Source organism: Pan paniscus, chromosome 2, assembly GCF_029289425.2.
Source record: "Pan paniscus chromosome 2, NHGRI_mPanPan1-v2.0_pri, whole genome shotgun sequence".
NCBI lineage: Eukaryota > Metazoa > Chordata > Mammalia > Primates > Hominidae > Pan > Pan paniscus.
In genome coordinates this window covers 109,560,086-109,576,401 of record NC_085926.1, presented here as the reverse complement: position 1 = coordinate 109,576,401, position 16,316 = coordinate 109,560,086, and the positions used below count along the sequence as shown (strand labels likewise).

Here is a 16,316-nt window from a genome sequence, read left to right as displayed (position 1 = left end):
GTAGAGGATGGGTTAGGTCTTCATATCCTGTTAGTATGACTCAACATTCTCAGTTGAGCTGCTTTTAAAACACTCTGATGCACAAGCTTGTCTTCTAGAGATTCTAATTCAGTCTGTCTGGGATAAGGCCATGGCTAGGACAATTGTTTTTAAGGTACTCAGGAGATCCAGGGCTGACATCTACTGGCCTAACTCTAAACAACAGATGAATCCTTGTGTACAGTCATCAGGGGAAATGGAGGGAAGTAAAATGGAGAAGGGTAAACAGGAGTGCATTCAATGGGGGAAGTGTTACAAAATAATGATAAGATCTATGAATTGGAATATCTAGTTTTAAAAATGAGACAGATCAGGCTACAAGAAATGGAAACCACATTCAAGTATGGGCAGAAACAGAGGATGGACTAAGGTATACTTCTTAAATAGTTTAAATAGAAAATTCCAGAATATACTTAGTAGAAACTCTTATGTAAGACACAGTTCTTTAGCTGAATCCGGCTAGGATTTGTGTCAGTCTTACATACAGATAGTATTGTGTTATTGCCTGCAAATAATCACACTCTGCTGAATTCTTTTTCCTGAAGCAATTTACATACCTTTATACCCTTAGAAAGAAGGACCCAAGAATCTGTGCCGCTGTTTTCCTAAAGAAGAAGAGCAAAAGAAGAAGGGAGAAAGACTGTATTACAGAGATAGGATCCCCCAGAGGAGCTCTAAGTATTGGGTGGGGACAGGAGAAGAAAGTGGAGAGCATGTCACTCAGCACTGGCAAGTCTGGAGGTCAATAATTAAGAAGGCAGGTACCCCCTGCAGATCTTTTGGCACAGGTACGTTTGGCAGCCTCTTGCTTTTTTGTGTGTCAGGATTTTAGAGTTGAAAATGCTCCTTGGTCATTTAGTATATGAATGCCATTTGGAACAGTTCCATCAACTGTCACTTTGTTGTGGGAAAAAGAGCAGTTACATGCTGAAGTTGTAGACTGGTGAGAAAAACTGCTTTTTTCTTTATTATATAGCAGATTGTGACTAGGTGGTTTAGTTGATAGAGAAAAAATACAAAACCTTCCAACTTATCCAAAGGTTGCTTTTTTCCCCTGGGCAGTTGACTTTTGCAGAAAGAAGGGTTTGTTCCTTCATTGGGAAAGATGGGATTCAGTTGCAAAGAATGCCCCGTAACCTACAAGATAAGGAGATCCTGAGACATTCTAGAGTCTTCAGTTATAAAGAGGGCAGTAGCAAGAACTTACATATGAGTGGCTGCCTTCACAGAGCAAATGGGAGGAGAGGTGAAAAAATTAGCACAGGCAAACAACGAAATGCCTAGGACTGGGAGAGGGAGAAATAATGATAGTATTATGTTATGACCATTATTAAACTTTCATAATCTTATTAGTCATAGTTTAAATTTATTCAGCACCTACTATATTCTAAGAATTCTGCAAAGTCCTTTCAAGTCTTATTTACTCCTTACAACTATGTAGAATAAATTGAGGTTAAAAATTTGATCAAAGATCACACAAAGTAAGAGGTATTTAAGTCACAGCATCAAAAAGCAAGGAGGCCCAGAACCGGGAACAAATAAGTCTCAGATACAATTTGTACTAATAAGAACCAAACTATAAAATAATAATAAATAAAAAACCCTTCTGAAGTATCTACAGTGAGAAATGTAATAGAAATTTTAGAAAGCTAGAACCTTTCATGTGAGTTGTAGATTACAGGGGTGAGGGCAATTTGTTGATTGTAAGGGGCCTTTGTATGACATATTGACCCACTTTTGGTGATAGGTGTTTAGAGCACACCTCAACTCCTACTTGATAATAATGCTCTTAACTAACCTAGTCTTCAGGAAACAGACTGATAGAGGCAAGAACCTGTATGTGACAGCCTTATTTCTACCAGTTTTTTCTTTTCCTGTTCTTCAAAGAAAAAAATTGTCCACTTTAAAAAATATTAATAAGTATTTCTAAAACTTTATGAATTCACACCTTGGTAGACTCCCACATTTTAATGGGAAATATAGATTTAATGAGGTAACATATATGATATACTTACTCTAGTCCTGACACTTAATAGATGTTCAATAATACAAGCTTATTATTATCTAGTCCAGCCTATGATCAACCTGCTATCTCATGAGTATTCACTATGTGCCTGGCTAAACTGAGGAATTATGGAAATTCATTGCTATGGTTTGAATGTTTTTGTCCCTTCCAAAACTCATGTTGAAACTTAATCCCCAATGGCATAGTGTTGGGAGGTGAAGCCTAATGGGAGATCCAAAGGGCTCTGCCCTCATAAATAGATTAATGCCACTCTACAAAGTGCCTGTAGTAGTGAGTTCTCTCTCTTCTGCTCTTCTGCCATGTGAGGACACAGTTTTTTTGTCCTCTCGGGAGAACATAGCGTTCAAGGTGCCATCTTGGAAGCACAGAGACCAGGCTCTAACTTGCTGGCACCTTGATTTTGGACTTCCCAGCCTCCAGAACTTGAGAGAATAAATTTTCTGTTTATAAATTTCTCAGTTTCAGATATTCTGTTACATGTAGCAGCACAAAATAGATTAAGACAGTTATAAAGCCATGAATAGCTTAATCTGCTCTCTTGCCAATGTCAACCCATAAGGGTTGGCCCTTGGGGGACACAATGGCCATGAACAACAAGTTGATTGGAAAATACTGTTCCTTAAACAATATAAATGTAGCAAGGTCTCAAAAACACACAAGCAACAGTCTGCCTTTATTTACAAATTTGATGTTTTGCTCACCATGGATTTTCCCTAACTTCTGATTTTTAAAAATTTTGTATTAAAATATTTATCTTTATCACTAATTTTTTTGTGCTGCCTTAAATTTTGCTTCCAAGGTTAATGGCCTTCCTTGCTTCACTCTAATCCCAGCCCTTAGGTCTCATAGCCAGTAAGTAGTGGAGATCCAGGTCTTGAAAACAGCAATTTCCCTCCAAATATCACACTGTTAATGACTTTGCTATATACAGTCTCACAAAAGTAGTAAAAGAAACAGTCTTAGCCTTTCCTACTTATAGTCTACTTAAGGGCTGGATTTGGTGGCTCATGCCTGTAATTCCAGCACTTTGGGAGGCCAAGGCTGGTGGATTTCTTGAGCCCAGGAATTCAAGACCAGCCTGGGAAACATGGTGAAACCCTGTCTTTACTAAAAATACACAAAAAAAAAAAAGTTAGCTGGGTATGGTGGCACATGCCTGTGGTCCCAGTTCCTTGGGAGGCTGAGGTGGGAGGATCACCTGAGCCTGGGGAGGCCAAGGCTGCAGTGAGCCAAGATTATGTCACTGCACTCCGGCCTCGGCAGCAAAGTGAGACACTGCCTCAAAAAAAAAAAAAATCTAAAAATTCAGATTTTTAAATATAATTTTTAAATAGATTTTTTGCACTAAAAAATATACTTAAGGAGAAGAACAAACACGCACACACAAACAAATATGAAAATCAGGAGCCACAGAAAAGAAACAAATGCATAATTAAATTATGTATAGGAGCTTGATAAAATAATTAGCATGATAACTGCTGAAAGGGATCTTATTGAATCATGAAACTGCTGTTATATGTCCCTTAAATACTTGACAAATCCTAAAATAAGTCATTTAGGCTTTGTTTTTGAACTAGAATCAAAATTTTCAATTTAGAAGAGGAATCTTTGTACTACAGGTTGAGTACCCCTTATCTGAAATGCTTGGTATCAGAAATGTTTCAGGCTCAGATTGTTTTGGATTTTGAACTATTTACATTATGCCAGTTGAACATCTTAAATCTGAAAATCTGAAATCTGAAATGATCCATTGAACATTTCTTTTGAGCATCATGTGTGCGCTAAAAAAGTTTCAGATTTTGGAGCATTTTGAATTTCAGGTTTTCAGACTTGGGATGTTCAACCTCCTTGATTTAGTGATGATATTTCATCTCTGAGCTATCCTGAGTTCCTTGAAACCAGCTCCATGTCAGAGCTGGCTGCATTGACCACAGCACATGGCAGGTGCTGAGTGTACAGAGCTCATTCAATAACTGCTGTTAACTGTATTGATTGCTACTCCTTTTTTCTCCAAACTGTTTCCTATCTTCACATTTCCTCCATTTATTCTCCATCCAGTCAGTGCTGTCAAAGCAAGCTGCTTGCGAAGCTCCCCACATCCATTTTCTAGAGCACCAGAACAATATATTTCTAACCATTGCTGTTGGTTATCAACACTTTGTAGTTTGGTTGGCACTTCATTTTTTTATTAAAGACAATTAGAATTAGCTGCCATCAGGTAAGAGGTTACAGTTTTGTTTTCTGAATAGTGAGGCATCCATAAGCATAACAAACATTGTCTATAGTACCACTTACCTTTTAACATAAATAGCACAGATATTAAATAAGAGCATGTTGAAGATATATTTATAGATAAAAATTTTAAGATAGATGAGAATCTATAGTTATGTGCTTTTGTCACTAATATTGAATTGTTTGAATTGGAAATACTCTTGTCCTTCTCTTCATGATTTTAAAGAGAAAAATCGTGAATTTCTTTATTTTCACTGACTTTGGGAACAAATATTCCCTCATGCATTTTCCCGTCTGCACTACCAGTTTGTACTTAAAGGTCCCAGGGTCTTGGTGTAGTATATGTCTGTCTTTTGCTAGCCAACTATTTAATTATCCAGCTCAGATATAACCTTTTCTAAGAAGCTTTCCCAGGTTCATCTAGTCGGAATTGAACTATTTTCCCCATGCTGCCATTTTTAACATTTTTATTAAAGGTGTATGTCATGGTAGGAAATATGTCCAATATAGTTTTGTATCCCTGCAGGACTTAGTGCTCAAAACAGATTCATATATGTTTATTGGACTGAACTGAAATTCATGCTGTGGGAAACAAGGATGATAGTTTGCTATGAAAACAGAATATTAGAGTATATTTAGAAGCTTCCAGAATAAGCCTGCAGAATTTCCCTCATGACTATATGCTTATGTCCCAATGCATAAGATGGGAAAAAATACCACTTATCTTTCAGCTTCCAACTGCATCCCATCTAAATACACATATTCTAGGATTTCTTATATATTACTCCTACATTCACATAGATTATTAGTTTCCATTAGAGAGTTAACCCTTTGTGTTTACTTAGTTACCCCTCATGCTGGATGAATGTTAGATACACTGTCCATTTGCACCTGATGCCCGTCTACCTCAGTGTATTCCCAGTCCTGCGATGTAACTTCCCAAAATGCAGAGTCTGTCCCATTAACACACTTAACACAGCCTTAGCATGAGATCAGGCACATGTAGCATAAGAGTTTATTTTATGAGACAGAATCCCAATTATAACCTTTCCTATGAGGGTCATAATTGAATTAATTAGCTTTTATAAAATTCCACAAACAGGAAGACATCACTTTTGTTTTTCAGTGACTTAGATAATTTTAGTTTGTAAATTGTTTCCAGGGTTTCATGAGTCACTTGGGGCAGAAGGCCTTTGAAACTTCCCAGAGTTCAGTATAGGAAGTTTCTGCTCTCCTGAGCTCACCTTCATCATTTCTATGTTGTAATCTCTTTCTAAAGAGATTATATAATGTTTGTAAGAACAATAGGCTTATCTTATGATTCTTATTCTTAGTTTAAGAAGAGATTAAAGACCAAAAATATGGATTGGCTGGAATATTTGTGTCCTTTGCAGACATGTAACAATTATGATACCAAGAGTTGTAGTTTATTCCCTAATATAAGTGTTGCCAGTGGCACCAGTTTGTTTTTGACTTTACCACACAAAAGAATTTGAGAGCAAGTTCAAAATGAAAAGAGGTAAGAGAGCTTACTGCAAAGCAAAAGTACACTCACCGCTGATCACAGTGGGCTACTCAAAGGTGAGATGATGCTGACTGACACTAGGGAAACTCCCTTTATGAGAGTCTCATATGATTATTCATGAAGGGGTGGGAAGGTGTGTTGCTATTAAGCATGTTCGGGGTGGTCCTCCCGATGTGCATGTGCTATTGTTGTACGTGCTGGTAGATACATGGCATGTCTCATTAACATCTTAAATCTCTACTCATGGGTGTGTTTTTTACTATTATGATGAGCATAGGTCAGCCCAAAGACACTAATCATGGGTTTCTGCACTTGCATGAATGTGGGGATTTTTCCATTCTGTTCCTTTACTTCCTTGCTGTGGGATGTTCTAACCATGAGCCCAGGGTATGGTTTATGCACTGTCAGGCAGTTTGTTCCCTCCTCTTACTTAGGAAGTTTGTTCTCATTTAAGGGAGACTATAACCACCCTATGTAATCTACTTTATAAGGACATTAGATGGTTTAATAGACTGGCTGAATCCTACAGCCATCAATACTGTGGGGCATAGATGTAAATGAGAGGAGCAAATAGATTTTGACATTTTGAAAGGAAATGTACCATAGGATTTTAATCAGCACATTTGCCAACACCATGTTCCCTTTGAAGAAAGGTTTCTTTAGAAAGATTCTTCAAGTTGTTGGTATCATGGTGCATTCTTTAAAGTGGCAGCATGGCTTGAGGTTCTAGTGGATGTTTAAGATTCACCCTCTCACTGTGTGACCTTAGATGCACTCTCTGGCATTCATTTACTCTAAATGTCCTGGCAGAATCCAAAGGTAATGTCTATATGGCCTTCTTAGTTTCTTTAAAGGAAGCTACTTGATAAACGGTGACTCATCAGTTGTCAAGTCGTTGATACTTAATGAGCTGCCACTCATTAAACAATCAAACAGCATTAATTTAGTGATCATTAATTTAATATGAGAACAATGAATAAGACTGTGGGGAAAGGGGACAAATAGAAATAAATTAATTCAAGTATTTATTAAGTATTTATGAGTACCTATGCTCTAAGACTCTATACTAGATGCTGGAGATTTTTGAAATGAGCAATACAAAAAAAAAAAAACAAAAAACAAAAAACAAAACAAAACAAAAAACCTCTTACTCCAGGCAAGAAAAGGGGGCAGGGAAAAGGGGGACCCAGGTAGAGGGAACAGCATGTGCCATAACCCTGGATTCAGAGGGATGCCCTGGTCTTAGTCTCCTTGACCTACCTCCTAACCCACAGCCTGGAAGGACCTCCCTCCTACAAGCCGCCGACCCCAAAAGAGAAGCTGGAGGAGCAGGAGATGCCCTCCCAGCTCTTCACTCTGGGGGCCTCGGAGCACAGCCCACTCAAGACCCCCTACTTTGACGCTGGCGCCTCATGCACTGGGCAGGAAATGCCTCGATACCATGAGCTGCCCACCTTGGAAGAGTGGTCAGGACCCTTGCACCCTGGAGCCACAAGCCTGGGGTCCCCCATCCCGGTGCCTCCAGGGCCACCTGCTGTGGAAGACGTTTCCCTGGATCTAGAGGATGAGGAGGGGGAGGAGGAGGAAGAGTATCTGGACAAGATCAACCCCATCTATGATGCTCTGTCCTACAGCAGCCCCTCTGATTCCTACCAGGGCAAATGCTTTGTCATGTCCCGGGCCATGTACGTGTGAGCTGCCATGCGCCTGGTGTCTCACATCTCACCTGTTGATCCCTTAGCTTTCTTGCCAAGGATCTAGTGCCCCCTGACCTCTGGCCAGGCCACTGTCAGTTAACACACATGCGTCCCATTTGTGATTTCTACCTTGGTGGCTCCACTATGACCCCTAACCCACGAGCCCAGAGAAATTCACCGTGATAATGGAATCCTGGCAACCTTATCTCATGAGGCAGGAGGTGGGGAAGGTGCTTCTGCACAACCCTTGATCCCAAGGACTCCTCTCCCAGACTGTGACCTTAGACCATACCTCTCACCCCCCAATGCCTCGACTCCCCCAAAATCACAAAGAAGACCCTAGACCTATAATTTGTCTTCAGGTAGTAAATTCCCAATAGATCTGCCAGAGTGGGGACTAAGGGCTCCCTGCTGCTCAGACCTGAGCCCTCCAGGCAGCAGGGTCCCACTTACTCCCTCCCCACCCTGTTCCCCAAAGTTGGGAGAGAGGGGATTCCCCAACCCAAGGCAGGGTTTTCCCAGCACCCTCCTGTAAGCAGAAGTCTCAGGGTCCAGACCCTTCCCTGAGCCCCCACCCCAACCCCAATTCCTGCCTACCGAGCAAGGAGCCCCAGCCTAGGGTCAGACAGGGTGAGCCTCATACAGACTGTGCCTTGACGGCCCCAGCCTTGGGAGAAGAATTTACTGTTAACCTGGAAGATTACTGAATCATTTTACCCTTGCCCAGTGGAATAGGACCTAAACGTCCCCCTTCGGAGGAAAGTGGGTCATCTGGATTGGGGGTAGCGATTGATACTGTTTTGTAAACTACATTTCCTACAAAATATGAATTTATACTTTGGAAAAAAAAAGAAATGAGAGATACAACTTTTTGTTCAGGAGAAGCTCAGACTCACATAAAAGACACATACTGAAGGCTTTACATTTGCTTAGAAAAACAGATTACATACCCATGAGACAAGATAAGAACACTACAGTAAAAATATCTACAGTAAGGCTTTATTAAACCAGTTGCCATTGTTAATGAATTTGTGATAACTGAGATAGGAACTTTCTGCTCTGTTCGTGGAAAATATTAAGCAAGCTATGCATTTCATTACTAAAATGTTTAGTATAGTACATTTCTGTCCTCCTGAAATTATCTCACTTAACCTTTTTCTCAGAACTATGTTGCATCATGTTTATTAAGAACAATGGACTTATACTCATCCTAATGATAGGCCTACTGTCCAGGAAGGCTTACTTTTTGGAAAGCAAATCCTATAAAAGGGCAGACGAGTTTTGTGACAGATGACAAAGAGACACTGTAGGTTTTACAACCATTTGGGAAAGTTATTTTAAAATATAATTCTTTTTATTATTTACTATCTGAAAAATACCTACACAGTGAAAAATTATCAGTAGGTTGTATTTAAAGTTCTTCGTACAAGTCAATTATTTTGGGTTTGGCACAAACCCAAGGAAATGTTTTTATATATAGGGTCTAGTTTCCAAGACTGTCCACAAAAATCTAGGTAGCTTGTAATATGAATAATCAGCCATCTGAATCACAGTATTTTCCAAATTGTGCCAGCTGTTACATTCATGAGAATCTGTGAGTTTCATAAGAATTTTTAAATCCTTTGTTTTCATTTTGACAAAAATATAAAAATTAACATACAGTAATCATATTCTGTATCATCTAAATGAATGCCCTATTATGTGATTCTTGAAATCATGTTTATGATCACCTCTATAATTGTGTTTGTCTCTTTGTTGTCATTTGTTTTTAACAGTTTTAGGGGTTTACTGCATACACTGGTTAGTAGCTAGCTGCCATTTGGTTGACTAACATTAAAGTTATAATGACACAATTCTTTCATATTTATTATTATCCTCATGTTGATTTTGTTTACGTGTTATGAGAAAAAGCTCAATTTTAGTTTTTAAGATTAAATTTAGATTTTAAAAATAAACTGATGCATTAGGCAGAATAAGGTAGACTAATGATAAAATAACAAAGGCAGACAAAGTAGATAACTGATGCAGTTATGTTAAGGGACAGGCCAAATTAAATCATAAATCCGATTAGATAAAGATCTGTATAGATGAACACTGCAGTATTTCAAGGAGAGAAAAGTAGTGGGAGAATTTAGTCATCACAGGACATGTTAAGCATGTTAAGCAACTTAATAGTTGGCCCACCATAACTGCCAAAGTGAATCCTCAGTGAAATTTTTTAAATTTATAATTAGAGTTATATTTTACAGTGTCTTAGCAAAATAATAGACCAGTACTTATTTTTGCTCTACACATCAAAATAATAGACCACTATTTATTTTTGCTCTACACATCATTTTTAAAATTGGAAAATTTTTCATAAAAATACAGATTTCTGGCTTTTGTTTGTTTGTTTTTTGTTTTTTAATGAGAAGGCATGGCAACTATAGGCCTGCAGCCCCCTGTGGCATTAATAGAGCTGGGCAGTGACTGTTTCTTATACAAGGCCTGCTTGTCTCATATACATTTGCTGCTTATATTTCACAAGCATTAGAGTCTGTGCTTCCCTATCTAACCCAATGTTGGATATTTCCCAGGATGTAGTAATAAGTGTTTTTGGAGAAAGGAGTCTGTAGCTCTGTATATGTTGTTTGTGAAACAAGTATCTGTGAGTAGGGGCTTCTGCTGAATATGGCTCCTTTCTAGGGCACTATCACACTTTGTTCTTTCTGTAATCATGGTTTGGTATATAGATAGAAGTAAAAATCAATCTTTAGAAGCAAATTTATAAATTAATTCACTGCATTCATAGACTCAGAGGCTTGCCTGTGAGAAGGAATCTGAGTGACCTCTCCTTCCTTCCCTACCCCTCTTCCCACCACTGGCATAATGCCTGCCTGTTATTTGTATGCTTCCTTCCCTATATTACTGCTTATTCATTTTACTTCATTAATGTTTAAAGACCATTGTGGTTATTCACTGAAAAGGGCAACACTTACCACCGACCATGCATAGGTGAACTCAGATGAAATTTCTGAGGAGCTATTTTGAAAGCATGGTATTTCCAGAGTCTGATTTATCTCTATTTCTATCATATGGTTGCTTTTCCATTCATCTGGTGTAACTGTAACAAAACATAAGGTAGAAAATATGTGAATCTCTGATTGGTTTGTAAAGTGCTTTTCATCAAAGAGACAAAAACAGTTTTAGTATAGGGATTCATCTGTCCTCAGGGTACACCTATGAAGCAGAGAGGCAAACTCCCACGATAGCCCTCATTGTATAAGTGGCTAAATGGAGTCACTGAGGAGCACAGAATTGTTGCTAAACACTGAAAAATTACAAGGAAATGACCCCAACAGAATCAAACTCATCATTTGGCATGTTCTGCTTTGGCCCCAAATTGGTGCTTTAATCTTCAGGTTCCATTTCCTTGATCAGATAGAATACAAAACTTCATAACCTAGCCTTAACTGTCTTTTTATTTTGTTGGACTTTATTTTTTGGAGTAGTTTTAGGTTCACAGCAAAATTGAGCAGAAAGTACAAAGTTCCCAGTATATCTACTACCTCTACCCACCCACAGCCTCCCCCACTGTGGACATCCTGTTCCATAGCAGTACATTTGTTACAATTAACGAACCCACACTGGCACTTCATTATCACCCAAAGTTCATAGTTTACATTAGGGTTTACTCTTAATTTTGCACATTCTATGGGTTTGGACAAATGTATAATGACATGTATCCACAGTTATAGTATCATACATAATAGTTTTCCTGCCCTAAAATTCTGTTCTTTTTACAGTCTTCATATGTAACAGTCTTCCCAGAGTTTATAAACATTCCTCCCACAAAGGAATGACACAAACATATATAAGGAAACTTTGAGGAAGCAGTGTTAATTATTTTCATTTTTAAGGTAATAGAAGATAAATATCCATTTTGTAGTCTCTCCTATTGGGAAAGTTTTATATACATACATATAAATTTGTGACTAAACTATAGCATCAAAAGAAGTTTACAAATAAAGGCAACTCTACCATCCAAATATCCTAAAAATCTTATATTCTTTTTTCTATATTCAAATCTTGTTTGCATACATGCATGTATTCTCATAGTCTGCAATCCTGTTTACCAATGAATGTTATATATGTTGTTACTTTAGAATGTTTTGTGTGATTCTTGAACTACAGGTGATTTAAATTTATGGGGGCTTCATGTCATTTTATCATATATACTAATCATCATTCATTTAGTCATTTCCAATTATTGAATCATTATGCTCTTTCAGTTTGGACTTTTTACTTTATTTTAAACCATTACATGCTATATAGCAAGGATCATCCTCATGCTAATAGCTTTCTTCTGACCATTCAGCTACTTAAGATAAATTCTCTGAGGTATAATTAATGGATCATTGAGTATGAACATTCTTATTGCTACTAACATTGTGTGTGTGTATATATATATATATATGTGTTATAAAACAGTATAACTTTTATACAGTATTAGTCCATCAAAATAAAAAGGCAAAGGCTAGGTTATGAAGTTTTATAGTCTTTCTGATCAAGGAAAAGGAAACTGAAGATTAAAGCACCAATTTAGGGCTAAAAATTATATATATAAATATATATATAAATATATGCTATATAACAGTATACATTTTAATGGCATATTTCTGTTTATAAATTTTATATCTAGCCTTTAGATCTTTGTTATATTTTAATCTCTTATCAATATCATCTATCTTCTTTCCCGATAACTCTTTCCTCCTCCTTTTCCTAATTAAAACCAGATCTTCCCATTAGGGTACATCTTCCCCACAGCATTTCCAAATAGTGGTTATATATTTTCTTGCACTCTAATTCCTCAAGTTTTGGAGGTGGGATCAGTGCTTTCCTTGCTCTCCACTGCTGTTTCCAAATAGTACTCCAAGCCCATAATTGAAAAAAAAGACCCCTGTCCCTTAAGGAGAAAAAAAATCACTTAGCTATCACAGCACTTCCAAATGGAGTTGTTTCTATACCATCTCTACTATCATAATTTTTTGCCATATTTGCATAAGACCATTACTATCTAATTTTATTCTTAAATTATTGTAATTGTTTTACTTATATATATTTATTTAAAATATACTGAATATCTCTGAAGTCCATGCAATCCAAATATGTTAGTTATATTTTAATGAACATCAGTCAAATACATAAGTATTACATTTTTGTAAATTTTGTCCAGAATCTGGGAAGCTGGCAGTATAAGTGGCATTACTTTTTGAATATACCTGAAACCCTCTATAAAAACAAAGAAGAGAAATAGGGTAACAAAACTAAAAATACATAGATCATATCTACACGAACACTAAATAACAACACATCCCTCTTAATTGGTGGGGAAAAATCTACTAAACCACTGTGTTATCAGCAACTGTGCAGAAACAGAGGAAGATCAACTGGGCTTCTGATGTATCTTAGAACTAGAGAACCCATACCACCTCCCTCTGCCTAGTAACAGGTAATCACTGGAAAGACAGGTAGATTAATCCAAGAATAGTAGCTGAAATGGAGAAGAGAGTTTGCGGGCACCAAATCACCAGTGTCTTCAAGAAAAATAAGAAAAAGGTTGTCAGTGCTGGAGCAGAAAGGACTTCTCAGGACACATGCCATGGGGAGAAAAAACTGCTGGACATAGAATCCAATAAGACAGGACAGGTCCAATAAGAGAAATCAAATAGGCAATTTAGGTAAAAGTGAGGGATAGAAGCAAAGGAAATACACTCAGAAAGTACAATGGTAAATTACTTATCTTGAAAATAACAGAAGAGGTGGCTTTAGGGATACTGAACACTCTAGAAAAGCTAGGCTGGCCCACTCCTCTGTGATAAGAATGCATTTAACTTAAGCATGAGTGATAGAAAGGGAATGAGATAGAATAACCTATAAAGATACCAGAAGCAAAAAAAGAATAGAGAACAAAATAACATTCCTACAACAATGAGAGCATATTATCAAGACACGACAACAAAGTAAATAAAAACTATAGCCAAATTATTCAAAATGAGCTAAAAGAAATAAAATGATGAAATTGTGCACAATTTTGGAAAGTTCCCAATGAGTCCAGTGGAAGAAAAAAGCTTACAAAACATAGGTAACGAAATTCGAGAAAGGGTTAGAAATAATAAATTTTTAAAAATCACTCCAGAAACTAAGACAAAATTAGAATGAAACCAGAAACACAGAAACACAAAAGTTAATTCATTAAAGTTCATTTTCAAAATAGAATGAGGGAAATTTTGAAATAAATAAAGCAATATGTAATTATAAAAAAAGAAAAAAGTTGATAAAAGAGATTCAAAGGAAATGATATGCAAAGAAGATAAAAATATATGTACAATAAAAGACATTAAAGAAAAAAGATGAAAGCAATGGAACAGAACAAATATTAAAAACTATAATTCAAGAAAAATATAACAAAATTAAAAATGACTAGAAACTGCACATTAAACGATTATACTGCAAAATAGGAAAATAGACCCAGAATGGACAACTTTAAGCATGTTCATATAAAAGTATTGAGCAAAGTCAAATATGGGGAAAGAAAATCTGATTGTTATTAGCTTTTTGATAGCAGTCCTCTGCCAGAAAACAATAGAGTAACATAGTTAATATACTCAGGGAAAGAAAATGTGAGCCAAAGATTTTATATTCTTTTTTAATAAAGTCTTTTTTAATAAAGACTACAGAAAGATGTTAGAGTTACACAAGAACTCAGAGAATATTGCTGCTATGAGCCTTTCCTGAGGATTCTCCAATATAATACATTTCAGACTGGAGATGCATTTACATAAAGGTTAGTTGTAAATGTTGATTATCTATTTACCTTTAGCACTAAGAATATATAATTGTTATAACAAAGGGAATAGTGATAAATATATGTTTTTAAATAAAGATACAATATAAATATCAAAATATGGGGTGTAGGAATGAGATACTTCTGGTTATGGGGACATGAGGAGGTCAGTAAAAACAGACAAGTACAAAACTGGGGAAATGTGTTTAAAAAAACAACAATTTTAGGGCCGTGGAAATTGACTAAAGGTAGTCATTAAATTGCAAAGCATTTCTTATTGAAAAATCACTAGAGCTTTAGTAATAACAGCAGGAGACTTCAATCTTTTTGCCTCAGCTCCATCCATTCCCTTCTCCAACCTGGTCATTAAGAAATGTAGTTTCAGCCACATGGAGCTGGTTGCAAAAAGCAGCAGCTTTTTTTCCACAATGGGCAGACTTAAATTAGGTCTAGGGATAGAAACCTTTCACCTTTTAACCATAAACTTCGTAGGTGCCAAAAACCTGAAGCTTGGTTAGTTTGGGTTTGTATTCCCATTTGGAGTGAGTGGCTGCTATGATTTGAATGCTTCTCCCCTCTGAAATGCATGTTGAAATTTGGTTGCCATTGTGGCAGTATTAGAAGGTGGAACCTTTGGGAGGTGACAGGACAGAGCTCTCATGAGTGGCATTAATGCCATTATAAAAGGGCGAGTTGATTCCCCTTTTGTCTCTTGCCCTTCTGCCTTCCACCATGTGAGGACATGGCATTTCTCCCCTCCAGAGGATTTAGCAAGCAGGCCCTCACCAGATGTCAATGGCTTGATCTTGGACATTCTCAACCTCCAGAACTGTGAGAAGATAAATGTCTATCCTTTCTAAAGTATCAGTCTGTGGTATTCTGTTAGAGCAGCACAAAACAAAGACAGTGCTAGACCAGAAAGACCTTTAACATGGAGATCCTGGAAACTAGAGTCATGGAATGGCTAAGATAAGGACTTCACAGATTATACCCTGACTAGGAAACTACACACTGAGTCAGGGAGACCCGAAAGAGCCTAGCAAAATGTAAAAGCCCAGGAAGTCTGGATAACTGGCTGCAACTTTGAATGCACTCCCTGATTGACACACAAATCTATGCATAAAGAGTGGAAGCCTAATGGATTTAAGTATTTGAGCATAACTTTTGCCAAAATCACGGCTGGACCAATAAAGTGGCTTTGCCAATGCAGGGGCAACTTCTTGCAAGCCAAATTAAAAAATAACTATTAGTATAAAAATCTGAGAAGAGAGATCAATGGCCTTGCATTGCAAAGGAGACATTCAATTTAAGCACAGGTAAGTTACTAAAATGAAACAAAATGAACCAAAATAAGACATAATATAGAGTTGCAACATATACATATATGTTCTATAGTCTGTCTATAAATATATATATATTTTTTAATGTCCAGTTTTCAACAAAAAATTATGAGACATGGAGGAAACAGGAATGTGTGACCCATAATCAGGAAAAAAAGTAATTGCAGCTGAATCTGGGTGGACCCAGGTGTTGAATTTAAGAGACTTCAAAGAAGTTGTTATTAGTCTATTCAAAGTATTAAAGCAAAATATGACAATGACTCAATAAATAGGAAATGTTAGTAGAGAAATAGAAAGCTATAAAATGAAGCAAATGTATATTTTAGAGGTGAAATGTCAGTAACAAAAATAAGAAATTTACTAGATGTTCTCAATAGCAAATTTGAGATGGCTGAAGAAAGAATTAGTGTATTTGAACATTGTTCAATATAAATTATCTAATCTTAAGGGAGAAAAAGGATTGAAAGAAATGAAAACAGCTTCAGAGCCATATAGGACAGTATCAAGTATGGTAACATACATGAAACAGGAGTAGTAGAAAAAGAAGTGAAAGAGTAAGGGGATGGATCAAATATTTGAAGAAAAAATGGCCAAAAACTTCACATATTTGATTATTTAAAAACTTTCTTAA

General features: G+C 36.8%; 1 protein-coding gene across 1 annotated transcript in view; it reads right to left on the bottom strand.

Annotated features, from left to right (window-relative positions):
* Nucleotides 1-16,316, bottom strand: part of CD96 (CD96 molecule) — a 106,700-nt gene that overhangs the window by 74,603 nt on the left and 15,781 nt on the right. The window contains exons 4-5 of the mRNA XM_055110268.1: nucleotides 10,498-10,622; nucleotides 597-644 (exon numbers count right to left, since the gene is read on the bottom strand). Coding sequence (XP_054966243.1) covers nucleotides 597-644; nucleotides 10,498-10,622 — 173 coding nt within the window. The remainder of the gene's footprint in view (nucleotides 1-596; nucleotides 645-10,497; nucleotides 10,623-16,316) is intronic.